General features: G+C 40.4%; 2 protein-coding genes across 4 annotated transcripts; one reads left to right on the forward strand and one right to left on the reverse strand.

The window, feature by feature from the left end:
• The first annotated feature begins 592 nt into the window (after nt 1-592).
• On the forward strand, nt 593-15,780 carry coro6 (coronin 6). Of its 2 annotated transcripts, none has more exons than XM_080041071.1 (11): nt 593-735; nt 3,536-3,735; nt 6,815-6,937; nt 10,205-10,334; nt 10,790-10,968; nt 11,831-11,950; nt 12,078-12,182; nt 12,283-12,428; nt 13,129-13,186; nt 13,965-14,192; nt 15,236-15,780. In XM_080041071.1, exons 2-11 carry the CDS (start codon nt 3,538-3,540, stop codon nt 15,356-15,358), a joined length of 1,410 nt encoding a protein of 469 aa, XP_079897197.1. In that variant the 5' UTR covers nt 593-735; nt 3,536-3,537; the 3' UTR covers nt 15,359-15,780. The 2 variants fall into 2 exon arrangements, with proteins under 2 accessions (XP_079897197.1, XP_079897198.1); XM_080041072.1 differs by lacking the exon at nt 15,236-15,780 and adding an exon at nt 15,066-15,179.
• A 178-nt stretch (nt 15,781-15,958) lies between these two features.
• LOC307260758 (von Willebrand factor A domain-containing protein 7-like) lies at nt 15,959-25,320 on the reverse strand. 2 transcript variants are annotated; one of them, XM_080041064.1, is made up of 16 exons: nt 25,299-25,320; nt 24,584-24,786; nt 24,125-24,397; nt 23,935-24,028; nt 23,674-23,808; nt 21,656-21,842; nt 21,360-21,535; nt 21,034-21,146; nt 20,808-20,924; nt 20,295-20,495; nt 20,076-20,205; nt 19,525-19,674; nt 18,823-18,915; nt 18,456-18,730; nt 17,754-18,047; nt 15,959-17,237 (listed from the first exon to the last, which is right to left on the reverse strand). In XM_080041064.1, exons 2-16 carry the CDS (start codon nt 24,761-24,763, stop codon nt 16,818-16,820), a joined length of 2,838 nt encoding a protein of 945 aa, XP_079897190.1. In that variant the 5' UTR covers nt 24,764-24,786; nt 25,299-25,320; the 3' UTR covers nt 15,959-16,817. The 2 variants fall into 2 exon arrangements, with proteins under 2 accessions (XP_079897190.1, XP_079897189.1); XM_080041063.1 differs by having other exon boundaries at nt 18,450-18,730.
• Nucleotides 25,321-25,992: the final 672 nt, after the last annotated feature.

The following is a 25,992-nucleotide window of genomic DNA, read 5'->3' on the forward strand; positions in this document are numbered from 1 at the left end:
TAAACCAGCAAGCTCACTCCATCCCTGGGGCTCCTTGGTTAACTTCTGCATTGTAGGTGAATTTATTTAGGTAACACTTTACAATAAGGTACACAAAAAAAGGGTAGTTTACCTTTTAAAAAGGGTAGTTTACCTTTTAAAAAGGTTAGTTTACTTTTTAAAAAGGTAAACTGACTTGATGGTCAGAGCTTTATTTATTTAGCTCTGACCATCATCACCTTATGGCCATGGCAAAAAAAAACCCTTGGTGACATGTAGCACTTGCAGGCAGCATTGTAGATCAGGTGTGCGTTTATTAACCTGTTGAATCTCCCTCTTTCCTTTAAGTCACGATTGGTCTGTTATATCCACTGGCACTGACCTCTCGGGACGCGTGGCCCCCTGTTCCTGGCGCGCGTCACGTTTCCCTGCACTGACAGAGCCCGATCCAAAATAGACGGCACCCACCCTAAACCCTCCAACTCCCCCAACCACACACACCCTCCCACCTCTCTCCCTGCTCTGCTCCAGTACTCTACCCTCTCTCTCTTTCCCTGCCGAGGAGCGTCACGCAGTTGTCCAGTGCGTCTCCTCAGCAAGTCCGCATCGTCAACTCCTGGAATCTCAGGGAATATCACTCAAAGGAATACTATCAACATCAGCAGAATAAGGGGGAGGAGGTGGTGTAGGCGTATAGGCTACAACATAAACCGCAAGAGCTGTTCCAGGGAAGAGTGGTCTCCCCAAAAACCTGAGGTGAGCTTTCTGCTTGTGGATTATAGCCTACATTTCCCCAAATATGTGTCAGTGTCGGTGCTGCAGTGGGGTGAAAGGTGCGTCAGCTTCTTTACTGCACTGCTGGAGAGGAGCGAGCGCGTCCCCACCGTTTGGAAATCCTAATATAAAGACGGAGTTAGCCTACACTGTGATTGTGCACTTTTCCCCCTCTTGGAAACGGGGCATATCTTGAGTCGTGCATGGCAGCTGTGGGCTACTTTAAGGAGCACGTTGAACACTACTAACCTTTCTCTCCCTCTCGCTCAATCTCTCTCTCTCTTTCTCGCTGCCTCACACCCACCCTGTGCCCCCTGCACAGCCTGTGCGTCCGTGTTTATATGTGTTTGTTTGGCTGTGCGCACTGGCTGTTTAAAATCGACAAAAGCGCCACTGAGTTGGTCGCCTTCATTTTCTGGGACTATTTGGGATCAGGGTGGTGGGTGGGAGGAGCGCACCGGGCCCGGGTGGGACAGTGCAGTTTGTCATGTCTATATTAGGAAAGTGGCAGTGTCATTCTTTCGCTCTGTGTGTGTGTCGACTCTCCAGAGCCGTGCCATGCGCGACAGAGGAGGGCTATCTCATTAACCAGAGACAGAATGAAAGGAGCTTGTTGTCAACATTTTAACTTCTTTTGCTCCATATACTGTTTCATCCGCGCTTTCCCAACTATAAAGTTTTAGATTGTTGAACCAGATCTGCCCTGCTAAATCCAGTCCATGCCAGGGGTTTGAAAACCAAATTGAAGAGACTGGAAGCTTTCTCGATATATTAATAAGTTCCTGTGACCTTTATGATAATCATATCTTAATTTAATCATTGTGTATGTTTGTTCATTAGGTAATTGAGTTTTCAAGCCCTTAAGGCAATTATGAAAAGTAGTCTTTGATCTATGATGATCTATGCATTTTCATGTCCAAATTGGATGACAAGGGATGCAAAAGGAATACAATGATCAGGTTTTAGATAATATATAAAGACATGGGTTGTTTGATCCGTGCTGTGGAGGTCCTTTCATTATAGCAGGCAGTAGGAGTGCATCTTCTTCTACTACTTCTTTCGTAGGCCTATCAGCACTTTATATTGACTGCCAAGTGAGGAAAAAAAACACCAAATTAAAATACTATTGTTACATTCAACAAGTAGCTTATCTGACACAGTGGCAATAAAAAAAATATACAAGTATGTGTGATATTGTGTTTGCCCCTGTAATGCCCCACAGCTGGCCCTCCTGAAGTGCTCGCTGGAATGTAAATCTCTTGATAACGGAGAGCTTCCAGGAAAGAAGGGAGGGGCTTGTGTCCTCTCATCAGTCCGGTCCAGACGGCTGTCCCACAGCATTTATAGGCTCAGTTTGGGGCTAGATGTAAAAATATTCCTGCATTTAAAGTCAGACATCATCACTTAAAAAAAAATGTGATGACATCCGCAAATGGGTTTACTTTATGTTCACTTGGTCACAGGTCTGGTGAGTTGATTTCCACTGAAAAAAACGGACCCTGGCTTCAGCTGGTGACCTTTTTGGAGTTATTTTAAATGTGAAGAGACAGGTTTGAGTTTTGTAATCATCCTTTAAACAAGTTTAAGAACTGTGAGGCTTTTATCAGGATATTCAGGCCTACTTATACATTTGGGTTTTGAAAGCCAGTGCAGTCTGGGAGTGCATGTTGGTTACATTTTAAACTACATATTCTCATAGGGAATGTGTCACATGTGTGTGATTGAATGTAACGGCTGAGCTTCACATTGTATCGGTCACATATTAAGTTCTCTCCCAGGCTTCAGTCTGTTCTCTGTGTCTTAGTGTTATTCTTTGATGTCCGACCGTCACATTGCATTTTAGTGGGACAATCAACTATTAATATCTACACTGATGGCAGGCACAGTTATAGAATATCTCTTGTGTTTCGGAGGATTACAAGTCCCACCGGCCCGGTGCTTGGGACAGCAAGTTGTCAGTCAACAAACGTTTATAATAAGGGTTCATTATTCAGTGAATAGCAGATTGTTGATTTACGTCAAAAGGTCATGGCTAAATAGGCAACATAAAAAAAGAATCTCTCCAGGTAGTATTCATCATGAGTTTAGCTACTCAGCTAATTTGCTTAATCAAGACTGTGTATAGGTTTAGTTTGATCAGAGTTGGATGACAATGGCAATAACAACCCACCAACCATCACCAGATTGTAATTCAAATATTCCTAAATCCTGATCTGCAGTTGTTTCCATTTCAAACCGGTGAGAAGAGCTCAGAAAAACACAGAAAATCCCTCCCTTAAAATTACCGCAAACTGTTCTACTCTGACAGAAAATAGTAAGTTTATGTAGGACCCCATCACTTATGATAAGAAGCTAACGTGTCCAGGGCCTTTTCAAATGTATTAATGTGTATAGACAGAGTATGAATGGACAGTAGGCCAGTATTAGTCATCTTATTAATTATGAGTGAGCTATAGCCTAAAACAAAAAAAATAAGAAATTCAGTCCTTGCCAAAAGGACATGGACAAAAGCTTTTTAACTTTTTAGGGGGGACTTTCAAGCTTAAAAAAGGTGATGCAACTGCCCTGTCAGCCTTCAGAATTAAAAACCTTGAAAGCAGAACATTTTTGAGTCAGTCATATTCAACACTGTAAGACAAAAGACAGTGAAAAAAGTCAGTAACTAACAATACTCTATGCACTATTCAACCACCTTCCTCAATTACAAGGCAAGGAATGACCATGTGCTGTACACAAAGCTGTAAAGTAGAGATTATGTATTTTTTTCTCTGTCTCGCTGCAGCCATGAGTCGCAGCATCGTGCGGCAGAGTAAGTTTCGCCACGTCTTTGGCCAGAATGTGAAGGCTGAGCAGGGTTACGATGACATCCGGGTGTCCAAGGTGACGTGGGACAGCTCCTTCTGCGCCGTCAACCCCAAGTTCCTGGCGGTTATCGTTGAATCCAGCGGTGGAGGAGCGTTCTTGGTCCTGCCCATCTCCAAGGTCAGTATAGGTCAAAGAGGAAGACACATCTCATTAAAAACTACTTCTGATTATCCCCAAATTGTACTCCTTCTTTCCTATTTTCTTACTTATTCTGCTGCAGATTGAATGTGGATATAAGGCGAAACAGTGGGAGCAATAATAGAGCGCTCTATGGATGGCATGTCCGTCTGTTGGTCAGTAGGCTATGTCCACTGAAATATCTCAGCTAATAATAGATGGATTTTCACTAAATTCCCAACAGGTATTCATGGTGCCCATGGGATGAATAATATATTGACTTTAGGAATACCCTGACCCTAATCCTCCATTTAGGTTGATGGCCAAATTCCGTGCAAAATGAATGACATTCCAATCAGCCTCAGCTAAGAAAATCTAACCTAAGATGGTGAAAATGGTAGATATTTAACCTGCTAAACAGCAGCACGTTAGCAATGTCATTGCGAGCATGCTGGCATTTAGCTCAAAGCATCACTGTGGCTAAGTACCATCCACAGAGCCCCTATGGTGTTCAACTGTTGGTCTTACTGGTGCACTGCTCACACTTGACGACAGAGGAAGTTCAGTCACCAGACTATTGACAACACTACGAATAATCCTCTCACTAAAGGTTTTTAGTCTATGAGCTGATCCTCAGTGATCATGAACTGACTTTATTGTTAGGCTTTTTAAGGAAGGCAAAATAAGGCCATGGCATGCCATGAAGAATACAGAAATGAGGGCACTCTCTACCGCTGCATATTGTTCTGTTCAAGTTAATTTTTTCATTATTATTGATGCACACTGGCCAGAGTTGGCTTCACTCATGTCTGGAGGGTCATCTCAGTAACTTAACATCATGAAATGTTTAGCTATAAGTAGCTATAAATGGATTGTTATTGCATGACATAATAAGCTGTCTGTAATGGGGATGGTGAAGAAGAGGACTCCCAAAGCCTTTGGCAGGCAGCTCTGAGGTCAGATCATTCCTGTGAATCCCGTGAGAAAAGCCCATGTCTCGTCCTCTTAGGTTGGGCCTATAAGGTAAAGGTACATTTGAAAACATGATGCTTTTCAGAGGCGATCAGTGCCAAGTCATGGCATCAACAGTACAGGTTTAAGGCTGTTGAAGGCCATTATTGCTTTCAGAAAAGCAACACTTGTTTTTCAGAGGAGCCTTGGAAAGGACACCATAATTGCTGAAACAGAAATACAGCGACAGGAAAAGCAACAGGTCAAGACAGATCTGACGTTTAAAACTGTTATGCTTCAGTGCAGTCTGGGGCCTCGTGATGATAACAACATCGCCTTAAAATAAACTTGTGGGTGCTAATCCAGTGAGCCTGTCTTAGTCAAATTGATTACTGGCACTGAATATCACATTGTAAAGGCTAAAATAATGGAAGAGTTGTGTTTTGTTTTGATATATAATAAAAACAGAGATATACAACTGCTGAAGTTGATTTAATAATACTGCAGTAAAATGTATAGGTATTCAACAAACTATCCATCTAGTTACCTACACCTCATGGTAAGAAGCCTATAGTTTACCAAAACCGCCAATCACATTCCAACATTACGAAATCTGAAAAGTTACTTTAGTCAGAAAATGGAGTGATAAGAAAAAATAAATTACAATATTTGTATCTGGAGCTTTTAAAAAATGCTCACCTTTTAAACAACACTTGGTTTAATTATGGTTACCGTATTATTGAGTGAAATAAACTATTTTTCGTAACTTTTTGAGATAGACGATCAATAGTTTTTGGTGTAATGAGGTCATCTCTACTGAGTTTCATCAGCATGTCGGCAGTGGTAATAAGTGACAAAGAGCTCGAATACGCAGAGTAATACATAGGATTTTCTGGAGTCAACAGGGAAATGGATGTGATTATGTACACTGGAGTCATGGTGAACAGACATGTTATTAATACACACCAACGTGCTCTCCCCCCTGGGCCCCAATGGGCCACAAAAAAACTCCCCTTTCAACGCCTCGTCGCTCAGCTATAAATAACCCTCTCTTGGGGTGTAGTGTGTGTGTGTGTGTGTGTGTGTGTGTGTGTGTGTGTGTGTGTGTGTGTGTGTGTGTGTGTGTGTGTGTGTGTGTATGTGTGTGTGTGTGTGTGTGTGTGTGTGTGTGTGTGTGTGTGAAAGGAGAGATATCTCAAAAGTTGATACACATGTTCACACGATAGGAACAGGGAAGCATGGAATATTAAACTGGGTGTGGTATCATAGTTTTAGTTTGCGTCTTTATAAAATGTGTGGTCTTGTCTGTTTCCTGGTAATCAAGAATCTGCAATTTTTTTGTTTTGAAAGCTTCTGTTTGCACGCTGAAGGGTTTGACTGCTACATTTGGTCTAATTTACAGCAGATAACCATTTGTGGACTTCGGGCTTCAATTTCCTCAAAGTCAGACAAGTCACACTAGGTGAGGTGACCTGTCTTTTTATGACCCCCTAAGCCAACCTAAATGCCCATCTAGACCCAATCCTGCAACTCAATTCAGATCTTTGTCTGAAATGAAAATTATTTCAAGGTTAGATAGATAACCAAGTGGCAAAAGTGGCCAACTTCTACAGGGCCCTACAACCAGGGCATATTATGGTGCAATACACAATACACAACACAGGGTACAATAATTACAATGATAGGCCCTGCATTATTAATCTTGTAGTCTCTGGTATAGAGGGATAGTGTGTCAAAATGTAATTGGTAATTGGTTAAACACATTTGAGCCTAATACTTACAACACTATCCATAATGTGAACTTGTTTGCTAGTGGTGGGGGAAAGTCACTGGGTAATTTATTTTTTCTACTGTGACCCGCTAACAGAAACCATTTTAACTTCTGTTTATGAAATGTTGTTAAACCCATTGCATATAATTTTAGATGTCTAAATAGCCTTTTCTCTCTGATTTTAAACTACATGTCTTAAAACGTTTTGTCCTCTGCAAATCATCTAACCTATAAATCAATTAATCAATGCTTTTTTCACCTTGTTGTGAGAAATAGATTTAGGACTCCGTCCATGTAAAATACATTGCCTTTGACACTCATCTAAGTTTTGCATGTCACTGCTGCTGTGTGTTGCAGTCAGGTCGAGTGGATAAGAACTACCCGCTGGTGATCGGCCATGCTGGCCCTGTCCTCGACATCGACTGGTGCCCTCATGACGACAATATCCTGGCCAGCTGCTCGGAGGACACTACCGCAATGGTAATGACTGTGTGTGTGTCTGTTGTGTGTGTGTGTGTGTGTGTGTGTGCGTGTGTGCGCATGAAGTAAAGGTCTCAGTGGGAGAGAAAAGTTGCGAATGAGTGTGGAGGAGTTTGTTTTTTGGTGACTCAGATAGCGTTCATGGATGTCATCACAGCCTCACGCATCACGTTTGCCTGCCTGTTCATTAGTGGAGTGGCATCAGTGTGTTTACCTCTCTGTCTGACTATCCGCCCACCTGTTCCACAACACCTCTATCTGTTTGCTATATTTTGTCAATGACAAATTGGTCAGAATCTGTGGGAAAAAAACCTATAGTCATTGTAACTCAACTCTGAATCCTGCTGCTTGTGGATAACAAAAGGGTTTGTGTGTGTGTATAAAGGCAGGTAGAGGATAAAATAAGTAATGCTCTCAGTGTTTTTTGGGGTGGGGGAGTTTTTGAGTATGACATCTTCCCAAAACTCTCTGCTCAATGACACTTATGTGTATATATAAATGTAGATATACATGCATATATGTATATGAATAAACGTGTGTGTATATGCATGTATAAATATATATATACACTCACCAGCCACTTTATTATGTACACCTGTTCAATTGCTTATAGAAACAAAAAGCTGTTCTTCCAATCACATGGCCGCAACTCAATGCATTTAGGTATTTAGACTTGGTCAAGACAACATGCTGAAGTTAAAACCGAGCATCAGAATGGGGAAGAAAGTTGAATTAAGTGACAAGGTGGCATGGTTGATGGTGCAAGGCAGGATGGATCCATGCTTTCATGTCTTTTACACCAAATTATGACTTTCGCAACTGAAATCAAGACTCATCAGACCAGGCAATATTTTCCAATCTTTTATTGTCCAATTTTGGTGAGCCTGCGCAAATTGTAGCCTCAGTTTCCTGTTTTTAGCTGACAGGAGTGGCACCCGGTGGGGTCTACTGCTGCTGTAGACCATCTGCTTCAAGGTTGGTCATTTTGCGTTCAGAGATGGTATTCTGCATACCCTGGTTGTAATGAGTGGTTATTTGAGTTAATGTTGCCTTTCTATCACCTTGAACCAGTATGCCCATCCTCCTCTGACGTGTGAGGTCAAGGCATTTTCACCCACACAAATGCCGCTAACTGGATATTTTTTCTTTTTCGGACCATTCTCTGTAAAGCCTAGAGATGGTTGTACGTGAAAATCCCAGTAGATCAGCAGTTTCTGAAATACTCAGACCAGCCCTTCTGGCACCATCAACATTGCCATGTTCAAAGTCACTTAAAACCCCGGGCGGGAATCGAACCCGGGTCTGCTGCTGGGCCCGGCCGGGGGGGACGTCCTACCAACTGAGCTAATTATCAGTAAGCTTTGATATCGGAGAATTAGTCCCAGGATGTGAGTGATGAGCTGCTCAACTGACACACGTTTTTTGTTCTTTGTTTCTCAACATTTGTTTCTCGACATCATTGTAAATGAGGGTCACCCCTCAATGAAATATCGAGTATAAATAAAGGTTAAATAAATAAAAATAAGGAAACCAGCCTCACAGAATTCATAGGGTGATGTTTTTTGTTGGTGATCTAGATCAGGGCTTAAACCAACAATTATTTTCAGTCTAAATCATTTTTCAATTAAGTAGCTGTATCGTCAGGTAATCAGCTCTGAACAAACAGAAAACCGAGAGTCCTCTCATTGGAGGAGCAGAAAAAAAACACTTCTTAATTTAAAATGACTCTTCTGTCGATAGATTGTATTGTGCAATAGGAAATACATCTGTACAAAATATAAAACAAATATTTAATAATTAATGATAACAATTTGGCTTTTGAATAGTTCCTTCCTATTATAACCAATATGAAAGTCTTGTATATTACACTCACTATAATTCATAAACGAGGAAGTGAGGAAATATCAACACTTTTCAGCTTAGTAGATAAGATATTCTGTAACTTTGGTTCAAAAAGATAACAAGCTCCTTGTGTCACTTTACATTGTTTTGTATGTGTGTTCACAAATGTGCAGTATGTTCACATGTCAACGGTACATTTGTAATTATGACAAGATGCTCGTTGACTCAGCATGTATGCTGCCAGCTGCCACTCAGGACAGGTTTGCCCACACTTGTTCACGACGACATTTCAGGAATCTCTGAGCGATCGAATGATTGAATCGCTGCTTCTCCGACGGCGACAGCTGCTAGAATACAGTTTGAGTCCTGTGTTTTTCCTTTTGTGTGTGTGTGTGTGTGTGTGTGTGTGTGTGTGTGTGTGTGTGTGTGTGTGTGTGTGTGTGTGTGTGTGTGTGTGTGTGTGTGTGTGTACTTTGTTTATGTCCAGCACGCAGACAGGCAGTTGCAGCTGTCCAGGCTTGGCAGTGATTTGCCACTGTGGAGCAGGAAGGCCATAACTGTGATGTCATTCTCTTCAGTTCACAGAGACGGATCATTGTGTCATCTGAAAAAGGCTCATTAGAGTGTGTGTGAGTGTGTGTTTATGTAGGTGTGTGTGTGTGTGTGTGTGTGTCTTTTTGAACATTTGTGAATCACCTACTCACCTGATGTGTGGTGCAAGTGGAAAGACCAGATTTTATCAGTTGAGAAACGTGTCAGGTTAGTTTTGTTGTTTGTGCTATTGTGGCAACACCCCTTAAACTCCATTAGGAATTCATAATTGCGCAACATAGTGCATTAAGTAGCACCTGTTCAGGTCACCTGGTCATTACATCACTTATTAGCATGCTATACATGATATAGTTCGTATATATGAAAGTACTGTGACATGGTCGTCCTGTGGTCAGGGTCCCATAGCTTCCATTGAACACACTGGTATTTGCCTTTCTTTTTGTTGTTGTTGGAACTTGGAGGTTTAAACAACAAGAGGAACAGTGTGCCTGGAAATGACACAGGGTGCCTTTTTAAATATCTTTAAAGTGTGGACCTTTTCAAACTAAACAGAAGTAAAACAAAAGGAGTTTCTCCACCAACCCACCAGATATTAACATTTGTGATCATGCCTTTAGCACTAATCACAGCTTTTTGAAGTCAAAACGCCTACTCCACATTTAGACAAGTTTAGTCAATAGCATTTTGGAGCTACACACATGTGGGTATTAAGTCTGTACCTGCAGTTGCACAACTCTGTGTTGTCTTTGTGTCTGTGTATGATGTTTGTGTATGTACAGTCAATTTCATCTGTTCTTCCACCCAATGGTGCACATTGACTTTTATCAGACAAAGGGTTTCATGCTCGGATCTTCCTTCATTTCTCCTCTCCAGGTGTGGCAGATCCCAGATCACTCACTGACCCGCCCAATCTCCGACCCCGTAGTGGTCCTGGAGGGACACTCCAAACGGGTCGGCATCATCACCTGGCACCCCACCGCACGTAACATACTCCTCACTGCGGGTAGGACTGGACACACACACACACACACACACACACACACACACACACACACACACACACACACACACACACACACACACACACACACACACACACACACACACACACACGCTGGTTCGATCCCGGCACCGGACAGGAGGGTGTTAGTTGTAAAACTAGTGGTGGCTCCAGGGGCACTGTATTATGGCTGACCCCCTCCGAAGTGTGGTTACTTGAGAGGGGATATGCCAAAAGACAAATTTAAATGTGCCTTGTGTAAATTGACTAATACAGATAACTTAAAACACACACACACACACACACACACACACACACACACACACACACACACACACACACACACACACACACAAAACCACTAGTTTCTTGTAAATGAACCCGAAGATATGATTCTACCCCCCTTTTTTCTGCTCACACGGCATTCAGATCTTCACATCTCTCTCTCCGACCCCCAGGCAGTGATAACCTGATAATAGTCTGGAACGTGGGCACAGGCGAGCCCCTCATCACCATGGACGACCACCCAGACCTCATCTACAGCATCAGCTGGAATAGAAACGGCAGCTTATTTTGCACCACCTGTAAGGACCGACGCCTGCGGGTCTGCGACCCCCGCAAGAGGGAGGTGGTTGCGGTGAGTGAGTGGAGATTAAAAGGATATATATATATATTTTTTTAAAGATATTTTTTGGGCATTTTTATGCTTTATTGATAGTGTAGAGACAGAGTTGAAATGGGGCAGAGAGGGGAGTGACATGCAGAGAACGACCGCGGGCTGGATTCGAACCAGGGTCCGCTGCTGGCCGAGGCTCATGGGGGGGACGCCCTACCAACTGAGCTAAGGGCGCCCCCAAAAGGATATTTTTTTAAATTGAAAATGTATTTCGATTGTTGGGGTTGAATGTATTACTAATAATGTTAAAGTAAACATGTGCAACTGATTTTTGGTTTAAAAAAAACCTAAATGGTTTGTAAGGCTAATCCTTCAGTGTTACAAATGTGAATATTTATTTGATACACATACATAAACTTTTCCTTCAGCAGAAGTATTTTCAATCACTTTAGTTACTGTTGACTACTTCTACTTGTATGCCTCACAATGTAATTGTTTTAACACCCATCTGTCTGAGCTCTTTAATGTTTTTAAACCTTATAAAGTAATAGCTTGACTAGGAGAAGTAATTTCCTTCAGTTTTTGTATGAATGTAACAAAACAAAACAATGTGTTAATTCCTTATCTTTGGACCCATTTTGTTGCCTTTAGTCATAGATAGGCTAGGGTTAGGGTTAATAAGTACAATTAGGTGTAATAACTATTGTTATTATTTTCATAATAACAATAGTTTAGTACAATCTAAGGACTTCACAACTGTTGAGCTTATTTTTCCTGTAAACAAATACAAATACATCTCTGTGTGTGCTGCCAGCTGAGGTGAAATGAATCCCCAAACAGCTAGATCTCTTGTAGTAATCCCCGGTCACTCTATGTCCAACAGGAGCGTCTGGCGCCACATGATGGGATCCGGCCAATGAGGGCCATCTTCACCAGAGACGGAAACATCTTCACCACAGGGTTCACCAGGATGAGCCAGAGAGAGCTAGGACTCTGGGACCCGGTAACCACCAATTCCTTTTAACAGCACGTACATGCACATAAACAGTCGCAGAAGTACAACATGCACCATCATATGCATGCACACAGCGTATTGTAGGCTTTACCTTCATCGTTTCTACTCCCGACAGACAAACTTCGAGGAGCCTATTGCACTGTTGGAGTTGGACACAAGTAACGGAGTGTTGTTACCGTATTATGATCCAGACGCAAACATGGTCTACCTCTGTGGAAAGGTACAGAGACATTGGTTTATTGATTTTTATTATGTTTGTAAATATAAGACAATATAACTCAATATGTTTTGTGTGTGTGTGTGTGTGTGTTTGTTTGTAGGGGGACAGCAGTATTCGTTACTTTGAAATCACAGAGGAGCCGCCGTATGTCCACTACCTCAGTACCTTCAGCAGTAAGGAGCCCCAGAGAGGGATGGGCTTCATGCCGAAGAGAGGTGTGGATGTCACCAAATGCGAGATCGCTAGGTAAGACATTGCTATAGAAATACATGATGATCCAAGACTACACTTTGTACACTATTGTTACAGGAGATGATATTGCATTTGTTTTGATACGAAGTTAGGACTACTGTACAAGTCGTTGAAAAAGTATCATGAGATCCAACGAGCTTCAGTTCAGATAATGGTTTTCAGATTGAATATAGGTTTAGTTCTTCTGACCCATTTCAACAGTCGTTTGTTGTGCTTTTCGTGTTTGTATTCCATTGGTTTAATGGATTCGTCTGTCTATCGCCCTCCAGAGTGAAGTTGAGTGGCTTTTAGAAATCTGTATTTGGTATTGCAGTGTCTATCACTAATGTTTTGATCCTCTTATTGTCTATCAAGCACGGCTCTACATATTTGGAAATGCAGTTTCATCCAGCTTAAAAGTGTCAGTTTTAAATGCCTTACTCTTTTAACTATATCATTACAAACGTCATGGGATAAGCTGAAGTGTACAGTAGAAACCTGAGGCTTTTCTCAGGACTGACAGTACATCACTTTTTCTTTACTACCTTATTCACTGCTTTTATGTCCCAAATGTCTGATGAATCGTGCAACCCTTAAGGTGATCTCAGAGTGCATGGGATAATCTTATACCTTGTGCTTTAAAATGTAAAAAGAAATGATGGCCGTCTTATTTTGTCTTTAATTTGTCGTCCGATCGCTTTCCCTGTTCTCTCAGGTTATTCAAGCTCCTCGACAAGAAGTGTGAGCCCATCACAATGACAGTGCCCAGAAAAGTGAGCCCAAATCTAATCAACAACATTTTGAGTTACTTAACACTTGAGTATTCCTATTTTGTGCTACGTCATGCTTTGAATCCACTACCTGTCCCTCCAAAGCTCTACTTTATATTTTTCATACAAAACATGATGACACATCATAATAGATTATTGAATTCAAATGAGCTGCACCATGACCATCAGTGACATCACAGCTCTGCTCATGTCATTGCTTCAATTTTAATCTGCCACTGATGTAATAATGTAACCCTGACAGGGATCAATCTGCTCAATGCATACTTTCCCTTTTTGGGAATATACGTTAAATATATTTTGTTGCCAGTACTTCTGTACTTCTGACTTAAAGGTAGAGTCAGCGATTCTGGAGATTGCTTGTTGTCAAATGTTTTTTGCCCGTACTATGTGTGCATTGAAAAAAAATATAGAGTTCAAACACAGCCTAGGCTCTGTAAGTGGGGATGCCGCTATAGCTATGGTGGACCCCCTTTTTTATAACAATTTAGAGCCTAGGCTGTGTATCAACAACAGGTGGTTTTTCAGTAATATGCACTGATTTTGACTAAAAGGGATTTAGTCAACAAGCATTCTCCAAAATCGCTTACTCCACCTTTCATATTAAAAGAAAATATTATTGTGGGATATTTCTAAAGATGTGAATACTTCTTCCTCCACTCATCTTGATTAACTACGATGCAGGAATCACCAAAATCCATTCCAAAACTAAACCACGTCATCTATGTCTTTTTGTCACCTTTTCCTGAATCGATGGCCCCAGTCGGACCTGTTCCAGGATGACCTGTATCCGGACACAGCGGGGGCTGAACCCGCCATGGAGGCTGAAGAGTGGCTGGACGGCCGCGACGAAGACCCCATCCTGGTGTCCATGAGAGACGGCTACAACCCGCCCAAGAGCAGAGAGCTCAAAGTGGCAAAGAAGAACATGCTCGACTCGAGACACACCACCCGACGCAGCATGTCCGCTGTGGAAACCAGCAGTCTGCCGGTAGGTTGTGGTGTGAATCATATTGACCTATTGCTACAAGCTCAAGCCATTTACAGGTGCATCTAAAGAAAAATTACAATATCAATGAAGAGTTCCTTTTTCTCTGTAATTGAATTCAAAAAGTGAAACTTTCATGTATTCTAGATTCATTACACACAAAGTGAAATGAATCTAGAATAAACATACTTTCAAAAGGTTTACATTCCTGAATTATAAATAACTTGTTTCTTATATATTTTTTGTGATATTCTTATATTTTGAGATACTAGATTTTTTATTCCATTAGCTATCATCAAAATTCAAACAAAAGAAAGGCCTGAGATATTTCACTTTGTGTTATGAATCTAGAATATACTGAATGAATATACTGTATGAATGTTTCACTTTTTTTGTTGCATTGGCCTTTAAGTTGAGACTTTGTCCTAACTTTTGTTTTTATGTATCTTATATGTTATTTTGTATTGTATCTTGTACAGCACTTTGGTCAACTGATGTTGTTTTTAAATGTGCTATAGAAATAATTTTGTCTTTGACTTTTTGAATGGACTTTTCCATTATATTCTTCTTTCTTTTAGATGCACCTGTATATTCTGTATGTGCACCAGTGTTTGTTAAACTACGTTAAATATATACAACATTATATCACACATCCATTCTTATCTGCCTTTGCACAGAAGGTGGGTTGTGCTTTACTGCAACATTTGATGTGTTTGATAAAATGTGATTTAAAAAGCAAAAGGTAATTTCCTTTAGCTTTTGCAGCCAGTAATCTGAAAGCACCGTTAAGCCTTAGAACATCTGTCTCTCTGTTTAACACCTCTATGTTTTTTCTCTTCTATTCATACTTCCCCAAACCTTTTTCCCCCCTCAAAGCTCCCTTCTTTGTTTGAGTTTATTTTTCCTATAGTTGCTCACTGTCCTTGACCTATTTTTCCTTTTCTATATTTCTTTCTCCTTAATCCCGCCTCCCCACTTCCTGTCACTGTCTCTTTCTTTCTTTCTTCTTCTTCTTCTTTTTCCCTTCTCTCCCTTCTCCTGTCCAGCCTGAGTTGCTAGAGAGGTTGGTGGAGGAGATTCAGAATCTGAAGACCACAGTTTTGTCTCAGGAGAAGAGAATCTGTGACTTGGAGAATAAGCTTTCCCAGTACACCAATGGCACCGCCTGATGTGCATTGAAACACACCATCTTGAAGAACTGGTCTGAATTTTCGAGTCACTATTATTATAGGAACACATTTCCCTTACATCCACACAGGGTTGCCACTTTAAAAGTGCCAATGTATAAAAACATGAATGTGGACAAAGCAAATGCAAATTGATGGCCCCATTAGATTTCGACAAATGACATCTATAACCAGTGAAATTTGTTTTGTGGATGATTCTACATGATCCACATTCCAGTTTTTTTTTACATAATATACCTTTAATGCTGTGGATTTTTTTTTTCTAATATATTTACAACTTTTACAGTGATTTGTAAAGAATGAGAAGAGTGCAAAAGTGGAGTGTAGGTTAGAGGGACATGCACAAGTTGAGTTAAAGGTCTGAAGAAGGTCAACAACTTTTTAAACTACCCTATGAGAAAAAGACACAAAGGTTTACAAAAAGTAAAAATCAAATCCCAGAAAAAGAAACCTTTCCCCCGGATGCAGTGTTTTGGTAATTTTCATCTATAAAATGCCAAACTACATAGTAATGGACATAACACCACTAAAAACACACACCATACTTCACCATAAAATAATCACACCAAGCAAAAGCACACACCAATGTCCTCCATATCAGACGTTCACTGACCAGTTTATTTAAATAAGTCTTGCTGAAAATTTTTCAAAATGTAAATAGTGATGAAGGAATCAAGAGAACATTTGTTGAACTTATAGCAAAATGTGAAAAGCAAAAACATGTTGTGTTCTGTAAAGAAATATACATTAAACACATTATGACAACAATAAAAACATTTTTTTTAAATGGTCTGCCTTTCTCTCTGCTGTTACAACATTTCAAAGTTAGACTTTATAGGGGTACACAGTGGCCAGCTGATGCATGCATCCATGTTGAGAAACAGAAGATGAACTGGGTGGATTCTGGAGCACAAGTCTGATGCAAAAGCAAAGTCTGTACTTCCCATGAAAGCAACAACTTTTTCCTCTGAGAGGCGCAAAATGCACCTGTGTCGTTGCGAGGGCATCGTGTCAAATTTCGCCACCTGCCTATGTACGCATGAGAGTCTGCATGCAGGCAATAGCTGACCATCTGGAATTAATCATGTGCAGACAAATTTGTGTATGCAGGCAATGCACTATAAACAGAACTGTGAACTGTCTAGGCCGCGTTAAACAAGATATAAGTAAGATAAGCTCTCATCTAGCATTGACTCTACAGAGTCACAGAAAGGAAGCATGGACGAGAATTTTCTGCAGTTGCATTTATTCATCTTTTAACCCAAGCCTGATTTGAGCATGAAGCTTTAAATTCAAAATGAATTAACCCAGGTTGTAACAATGTGTTCATCAGAGTAAATCAACAGTAAAACCTACAATGAGCCTTTCACAGGACACATAGTCAATTGATTCAGTGTTAATAGGAAGAATATGGATTAATGCAGCTTTTTTAAATTTTCAACTATGATTGCCAATGGGTGCCCAGGTCTGTCAGTAGGTAAAGGCCAAATATCAGTATGCTTGCGCAAAGAAGGGGCGACTGAGTGACTTTGGTGGAGCTGGAAAGGGGAGCTGTGGTACCCTCCCGGCGATCATATGAACAGGAGGCGGTATTACCCACCCGATCCACAGCTAGAAGCTCCACGTTAGTAGACAGGCAGGAGGCACTGTAGGACACCAGCGTTATGTTCTCGTTTCCAGGGGCCAGGCTGGTGTTCAGGGTCCCGTTGCCCTGTCTGAGGCTAACGCGGTCGACACCCGTCCCTTCAGCACCGTCACTCACCCGGACAGAGAGACCCCATCTGCATGAGCTGCAGTTTGCAGAGCAGTTTGCAGACTGCAGGCTGAGCAGCTCACACTTTGGTTGAGTGAAATCCGTCACCTGGGAGGAGAAGAAAGAGTGGATGACGTCAGGTCGCTGTAAAATAGTGACTTAACCAACAAACATCACCATGAAGGAATATAAAAAGGACGAAATCTCACCCTTTATTTTATGGGGTCTCTCAATTTTTAAACATTTAATCAGGCAAACATACATCCAACACAGGGAGAATGAAGTTTAAAATCATAAATATATTTAGATGGGTTTCAATTGAGGTTTTCTTTCATTAAAATTGCTTGTTGTCAAAATCCAGTGTTATACAAAGATAAACGTGCATGTTGCTAGCTACGGTGGGCCTCCTTTTTATTCTAAAACACAAGTATTGTTTACATACCAGTTTACAAAGCCTAGGCTGTGTGTTAACACCAGATTTCTTCAGTGTACACACAGTACGGAGGGGTATCGGATCGTGACGATATATTCACTGATTTTGATTAAAAGTGATTTTGACAACAAGTATTCTCCAGAATTGCTGACTCCACCTTAAATGACTGTGATATATTAGTGGTATATTACCGGGTTCACAATGGAGAAACGCAGCACGATGTAATTTGAATCGTTGCCCCCCGGAGCCTCGGCCTCGATGGTCAGGGTGACGTCAGTGCCAGATGGGGTGTTGAGAGGTGCTTCCAGGTTCACTGTACCATTCTTTGCATTTCCAGTTGCCAGGACTAAACTGGTTGGAAATGTTGATTCAAAACGTCGGTTATTGGTGGCTCGGATGGTGAAGTTTCCCCCTCCTCCATTGGTCATCACAGAGAAGGGCACAGAGAAAGGTGTTCCTGGTACCATGATGCTATCTGCATCAGCCTTAAAAGCAGACAAGAAGTAGTGTTTTGGTTTATAATGAATAAACGGGAACACTTAATTATAAAAGTGAAAATAAACTTCCTCCTAAAAAAAAATTTAATTAAGACCCCCCTAAAAACACTACCTACACCCCCCCCCCCCCAAAAAAAAAACGTTCTCCTAAAATAAAAATTAGTAGGTAATGCATAACTATCGAGTAGTTACTAAAAAAATACTATGTAGTAGTTACTCAAAAAAATTAAAAACCTATGTAGTAGTTAATGCACAACAATTAAATAGTTTCTACAATTTGATTACCTTTTTGTAAAGTTTTACCGAATAAACATTTCAACTTTTATTTGCTGCGTTTCCCTTCGTGACTGAGGTGATGTTCCTGTGACTCAGCGATTGTCTGGGACAAACCTGTACTGTGATTGTCAGATTGGAGGACATGAAGTTGGTGGGTGACTGCCTTTGGAAGACAGACGATGAGGGAGCAGGGGTAAGAGCGCTATTCAGCCCTTTCAACCGCACCACAAAAGCTGTTGATGGTATCCTGTCAATACGAACTATGAAGTTCCCCTGCTCCAGTCTCTGCACAACTCCTTGAATCTCCTCTATCCCCGACGATTCCACCAGGGCCACTTCTGTCACCCTGGCAACATCGCTGCCCGTTAAAGACACCATCAAGGTGCCTCCGACACCTGTCAAGAAGGAAATATAAAAATGAATTGTGTCTGAGATGGTGATGTCATGTTATATCAGCAGCTTGTCAAACCTTTACAATTTCCTTTACCAGCTCTAGGACGCGTATCAAGAGCATCAAATCCCTGGAACGGGCCCTGTGATGCCTCCACAAAGTCAAACAGGAAGTCAACAGGACTCTGACCTGCAGATAAAAATGATAAATATATGTCTATATAGAAAAGTAAACATACATTGTTTCCATTCTAGCTCCTTCCTCCTTTTTATCTTTGCAGTTTCTTTCATTGATTTTTGTTGTTGTTGTTGTTGTTGTTGTTGTTGTTGACATAACTGCAACATGATAATGGATATGAATGTTTATATCCATATGTCAAATTAAACAGGTTAGTGAAGCTGTATTGGCTGATATGATTGAGGATTATTTATGTGAATATATAGCAGCCTACCAACAAAATGGGATTCTTAGTGCATTCTTAAGCTTTGTGGGAAGAATTATGATAAACGGTAAAGAAAAAACCTGAGGAATTACTGAACAAAAAAACTTAAAGCTAAACCTGACTGGTTGGTAAAAGGGAGCTTCTTGGTATTTTCAGCTAAAGACTTCCAACTCTGTGTTACCTTCCTGCAAATGAAGACCATACGGGTGCAAAAGGGCAAGATCCAAACCAAAACAATGGTATTTTGTACACAAAGCGTTCAATCTAAGGTAGGCCTATGATACGACCCACATGGCTCTAACCGAAATAATTATTCATGTTGTGTTCAAATTAAATCAATAACGGGGGTCTCTCACCTATGACCTTCAGTGTGTAGGGATCAACTGACTCCATTTTCATTCTCCACTCTCCAGCGGATTTTTTCAGACGCAGAGTCCTGAAGTTTCCCACTTGCTGGGACGAGGTGATCAATGATCCTGTCAAGCTGCTGCTCTGCTCAGATTCCCCTTCAAACAGAACACCATACTAATTAACTGGTAGGAAGCAGTAACAGTAATAGATTATGTAATACACTGATACATTATGTATTGTTTAACATCAAAACATTTTCACATCATTTTATTCCTTCAGACTTTTTTCTCTTTGCACCATGCAAGAAATAAAAATATTTCAAAGTCAATACATTTTCGTCTGAAATGTAGACCTAGCTGTTAATTAAATGCTGCTTTGCCCATCAAAGCAATCAAAGCAAATGTCTTCTAAAATCTGCTGCTGATAGTGTAAAGATCTGGTGTAGGGAGAGACTGCCAGTGTTCGGTTGTGTGAAAACTTAAAATTAAGGTTACACTACGCATAACAAGCTTTGACTAGTGTTGAAAGTATTTCATTCAAAGAAAGGCAGGGTCACCTGATGGACTGGTGAGAGTGAAAGTGACATCGTGCCCACTGATGTAAACTGTAGGGTTCGTTAAAGTGTCATCAACATTAAAAACAAAATTGGACTCTCCTTGACTCCTGGCTGCCTGCAGTAGCGTCACCTATGAGATAACATTACACAGGTGATACAGCTGAAACCTTTGAACCGACCAAACTAACTAAGAGTGACTTGAGATCTTTGTAATATTACCAGAGAGGAGCTGGATGACTCTGTTATGATGCTGACTGCCACGGGGAGTTCACTCTTTAGGACTTCGATAGCCTGACCTCCTGAAGTCTGAGCCAGGTCTCTGTACAGCTGGGCAGCGGATTCAGGTATTCTACCATGTTGCTGGCTGTCCTCCCTCCGTCTCCTACGATTAAGCATCTGTGCGCTAATTAGGAAGTTCACCTAGACAGAAACAAGGGGCAATGAAAACTAGGTCAACCAAATTAGAAAGACCTTTATCAACCGTATCAAAAATAAGTAAAAAATTTAAAAAATATTTCTCCCAAGGAAGGTAAAAAAAGCATCATCTGTTCTATATTCTGCTTCATTAAGAAAAGTACAACGTTTTAGCAGCATTACAACTAACAATTACCAGATTAGTTCTCTACCAATTGATTATTCTATAAAATGCAAGAAAAAAGTGAGTAATGTCCATCCCTTCTATTTTATACTGAACACAAATGTGTTAATTCTGTCACTTGATTAGCTACTCACTACTGTTTGGGTCCGCTCTATGAGTGCGATCACTGTGCTCTTCAGCTGTTTGTCTTTAGCAGACGCGTCCGTGAAGACGAATATCTCAGAATTTGAAGGAGCAGCAGTTAAAGCCAGCTATATGAGCAAGAGAGGATGAAACAGTAGGGATAGTCTTAGTTTGAAACATTGTCAACAAGCTTTCTTTTGAGCAGATTTTTAAAGTAATGAAACATCATCACATCACCTGAAGCCCTGAAAGACTCAGTTCCGCCTCATCGCCTCCACCCGTGGCTGATAGCGAATTAATTACATCCTTGAAGACTTGTGGGTCTGTAGTCCTTATCAGTGGTCCAAAATCTGGGGATCAGTTGTACACAGGAAAATTATTTTTTATAACATTAATCTTCATCTTCATGCACACACATCTGCTGATTTATTTTCATTGACCAGATATTGCAGTTTGTAAGCAAGCAACTAGAGGACGCCTTTCTTTAGAACAGCAAAAACAAAATGTACATAATGCCAAACATATTTTTTAAAGGCAAATACATGGCCCCCTTAAGATCCCACCTGGATCATTGAAAGGTACGAGAATGTAAACGGAGGGCTCGTTCTCTGTTCCCACTTCATTGTCGATTATAAAGGAAGTGACGTTCTTCACTGTTGCGATGTCATCGCTCATGCTTTCTGTGGTGTCAATGACGAAACAAAGAGCTTTACTGGATCCTTTGGAGATTCCCAACATCCTGAAGGATGGATGGAGAGAGAGATGGATACAACAGAGAGATGAAAAATGTTTTGCACCACTCGACACCTCTTTGTAGTTAACATATTATTTACAGAAACATTCAGAAAGGCTTTCATACTGTAGGAAAGGTCTGTCACCAGCTGCCTCTCGAATGTCCTCCAGTAACTCACTGGTTGCAGCTATGGCCATGTTTGCTGCGGCCGTGTGGAGGTGTCCATGGCTGGACCCGAAGGTGTCTTTGTTGATCCCACCCTTAGGCTCAATGTCACTTGTTTGATCAACTGCTCCTCCGTGACTGCATTTTCCTTTTCAACAAACAGCATGTGAGAATGATGATGATAAGACTCTATGTTGATAGATGAAGTGATACTGCGTAAATATTTGCTTTCATTTCTATAGAGTTTTCCGTGGAATCATCTCATGAATGTTTTGAGAACATAAGCCAATGAGCAATAAACACACCTGACTCAGTATAATAACTACACTAATTATGTAATCAAAGACTGTCCCCTCTGTCTATAAGCAAAGGGAGTGGGAAATGCACCAAATGCTCCAATGCACGAAACACAACACCACACTGTAAGAAATTTCCCTGTAAAAAAACATTAATCAACTGGCAGCAGGGTTGCCATTTTCTTACTGTTAAATTAACATTATATGACTGTCAATAAAATTGACAGGATTATGCTGTTAATGAAGAAAACTGTATGAACCTGTTTTTTCAGTAAAACAGTAATCAACTGGCAGCAGGGTTGCCATTTTCTTACTGTTAAATTAACATTATTTGACTGTCACTAAAATTGACAGGATTATACTGTTAATGAAAAAAGGGATGAACCTGGACTAAATGTTTGTTATGTTGTTTGCACCGTGAGCGAAGGGGATGTTATATTTCATTGGGCAGATGTGTTTCATTCCATATGTAAATTTACTATGTCCCCTATTTGTTCAAATGCTAAACACAGAGAGCAGCTTCTGTTTGTTACTTCAAGACACTTTTTACAATATATTAAGTTCAATGGAATGATTCATTTCTATTGTAAATTGTCTCCTGAGTTGAACTAGGGATCTTGTTTAAGATTTCCACAAACCGTTTGTTATAACCAAAAATAACAGTTAGTTCACACAGAAATGTTTTATTTAAACAAAATGCATAGTGAGGTAATGGAATGAAACATCCCCTTTACTGAGGGTGCAAATAGCAACATAACAAACGTTTAGTCCAGTGCAAGTCATTGTGGGAAAGGGGGCGTCTCTACAATACACTTTGTTGTGCTTACTTGATTTATCTAAGGCAATCCGTTTCCTTAATTCTACTGAGTAAACACAACTCTTCAGTTACAGTAAGTAAGACTAACTTGGTTTAATTACTTTAACTGCAATTTCCATTTCCAAGTAGATATAACTCAACTTTAAGTAAACTTAACCAGAGGATATACAGTAAACAACACTTATTAGTTAAGATGTGGATGGATGAGGATTAATGAAGAAAATTGTATAAGCTTCACATGTGCAGGCAGCTCATGTCAAGTTGTCCCTTCAAAGTTTGATGGTAAATTAACAGGAAAGTTCAGTATTTTTGAAAAACATTACCGTTCCGTAAAATAACAGCAAAGGACTGTAATTTAACAGACTGCCTTTTATTTTAACAGTTAAATGCTGTTTTTATAAATAACAGGTAAATGCTGTTGAAATCCTGCTGTAAATTTACAGCAATTGTTTACAGTGCAGGATTATAGGATTATAACGGAAAAAGGCCCAACAATAGCTGAGGGCAAACAAAGCTTGAACAGAAAAATTCAGCATGCAACTATTTCCGCATGCAACAGTGGGAAATAACAGAAACAAAACTAGAGAAAGAGGATTGTGCATTAAATATAACATATATTTAATCATAGCCATCACAAGCCATGTCATCACTGCCCATTGCCTTTAATGTCTGTTTTCAGCTTTGTTTAAAATAATGACAATGAATTGATGCTGTGTCTTGATACAATCCTTCTAGCAAACGACAAAATTGAAACCTTAGGTAAACCCTGAAGATATAAGTGTATGTAATGCCAAATGTCTTGTTACAATGTGAAACAAATAACTATATGTAGTTATATCAATGTAGCACGTAAGTGAATCATTTACCTGCTGGTTTGGTTGAGACAAAAGGCACAACACCAAAATATCCAGAGGTCAGTATCTGCTCTTCTATGACATCCTCCAAGATGTTGTTCCTGCAGTCGTCTCCATCACAGTTGCGACACGTCGCCCTGCTTTCATCTGTGGAAGAGTGAATCAGCATTTTAATAAAGTGTTTCTCCTGTGAAATAATTCCTTTACTCATAGATTCCAAACTGCATTCCTCAACAGTGGACAATACGTCACATGATTAAACCGCCTCTTTACCTGCTATGTTACCAATGCTGGCGCCTGCTCTAATCAGATTGGAGTTTGGCAGTGTGTTCCCCAGCTCCACCCAGTTACTATGACTGTAGAAGTCCTTCAAGTTGAAAAAAGAGATTGAGGGGTTTTAAATACATCTGTGAATATTTGAAAAATAGTCAAACGGCATTATTCCGAAAATAAAGATAAATACCTGTAAAGGATGAGAAATCTCTCCCAGTTTCCGCCTCGCTGCCTCAAAATTGTCTTGCTTGTTGCTTGCTTTGACAGCCCGCAGTCCCTCTGTGATGATATTCCTTCCTTGAACAAAATTTTCTTCATCAAAGTGGAAGCTTCCATTAAGGGCCTGACGGAGGTCCACCCTTACATTCCTCAATGTGATTAATGTAATGGCTTGGCGGAAACTCTTGGACGACTGTGGTGCGCCACAGGCCACAGCAACGGCCCCTGCAGTGAAAGGCTGTACCTACACACACACACACACACACACACACACACACACACACACACACACACACACACACACACACACACACACACACACACACACACACACACACACACACACACACACACAGTCAAATCATAGCAACATTACTAAAATAAATGAACTTATTTCTAGAATGTCAACTTCATTGAAGTGAATCCTTACAGGGATGGTGAAGTCTGTCCCCTCAGCTTGGGCCAGAGCCCGGCACACCTGCACAGTCACATCTAAAATGGCTCTCTCTGTGATTTCCAAGTGACTTAGAGAATCTCCTGGCAATATCCCAAACCCCTGAGCTCCTGTGTGCAGGAGCAGTAAACACAACACGCTCAACCGTGAAGACATCGCTGCCCACCGTGTCAAACAGTCTGAGGACAATAGAAACACATTTATTTAACTCCATTTTCCTGCAGTGGTTCGTCCCCTAGTAGAGCGTATCAGTCATTGGTCCTTTCATTACTTTTTTTAATCAGCACCTTTGAGTCTCATTCAAAGGTGCTCTCAACAATTCCTAAAGCAAACTAAATTCACAGGTGTGTGTTACTGTACTGAGTTAATGGCCGTAGTAAACAGCTAATATAGCCATTTTTCTTTGTCCTAAACAGTTTGAAAATGAAGATCAATGCTTTAAGCTGGCAGTATCACTTGTGTATAATAGTTCACTCTAAGCCTTACAACAACAAAAAAGAACAAACAAAAATACCTTTTTTAGAACAATTTTCTTAGAGATTTTCATTTTGGTAAATAATGTTTTAGATCATAACAAAATGACATGATGATTTAGATGTATATGCTGATATAGTTTGCATAATGTAATAAAAATATGATGTCTCTCTTTCAGGCATTACTTAAAAATCATGAGTTTAAAGAGTAAACGTACCTGATGTGTTGATGCTGTCCTGTGTACTTCACCAATACTGTGTTAACACTGGCAGAACAGTACCCTAGAGCAGGGGTGGAGTCATGCTGGACTTGTTCTACCTGTTTCTTAGATCTCACCTGGTCATATGAGTCATATGAGATACATTACTTTCGGAGGCATTCAAGTTCATGACAAAAGTCCTTGTTTAGCTTAAATGTGTACAAATCTTTGAGCGCTGTACTTTCAGATCATTTAGTTTCTCTTTTTAAAAATCAATGGTTGAAAAAAGTTAATAATATTGGGTCTATAGAATTCCACATTAAACTCTTCTCACATAACAAATACCAGATATGATTATAAGTAAACCCTTTAAAATGAATTTCTTTTTTTTATAGGGATTGAATCTGCTGTTTACACAGATTAGAACAGCATTTGCAATGTGGGAGTGATTGATGTTGGCAAAACAGCATACATTCTTCTTGATGGAAAAAGCAACCAAAAAACAAACATGCATGAGCCATGAGTAAAAGACAAACCCATGCTGCATTATCAAAGCAAACACTTCAGACGGGCACTACACAGATGCAGTATGGGAAATTGGTAATCATTTTCCTTATCCTTTATTGGCACTGTTTAAATAATCAAACCACAGAGGAATCTGTTCTTTCAGTGTTGTCCTTGATAATCGTGAGAACACAACTGCATGACACGC

The sequence above is a fragment of the Ammodytes marinus genome (genome assembly GCF_949987685.1).
Source record: "Ammodytes marinus genome assembly, chromosome: 14".
NCBI lineage: Eukaryota > Metazoa > Chordata > Actinopteri > Uranoscopiformes > Ammodytidae > Ammodytes > Ammodytes marinus.

Excerpts from the sequence above, each read along its gene's own strand:
- coro6 (XM_080041071.1), top strand. The coding sequence starts at position 3,538 with ATGAGTCGCAGCATCGTGCGGCAGAGTAAGTTTCGCCACGTCTTTGGC. Across the intron at positions 10,969-11,830 it reads GCAAGAGGGAGGTGGTTGCG|GAGCGTCTGGCGCCACATGA; the intron begins GTGAGTGAGTGG and ends TATGTCCAACAG. Across the intron at positions 12,183-12,282 it reads TGGTCTACCTCTGTGGAAAG|GGGGACAGCAGTATTCGTTA; the intron begins GTACAGAGACAT and ends GTTTGTTTGTAG.
- LOC307260758 (XM_080041063.1), bottom strand. The coding sequence starts at position 24,763 with ATGTCTTCACGGTTGAGCGTGTTGTGTTTACTGCTCCTGCACACAGGA. Across the intron at positions 24,398-24,583 it reads GGACAGACTTCACCATCCCT|GTACAGCCTTTCACTGCAGG; the intron begins GTAAGGATTCAC and ends GTGTGTGTGTAG. Across the intron at positions 20,206-20,294 it reads AGTCATCCAGCTCCTCTCTG|GTGACGCTACTGCAGGCAGC; the intron begins GTAATATTACAA and ends GTTATCTCATAG.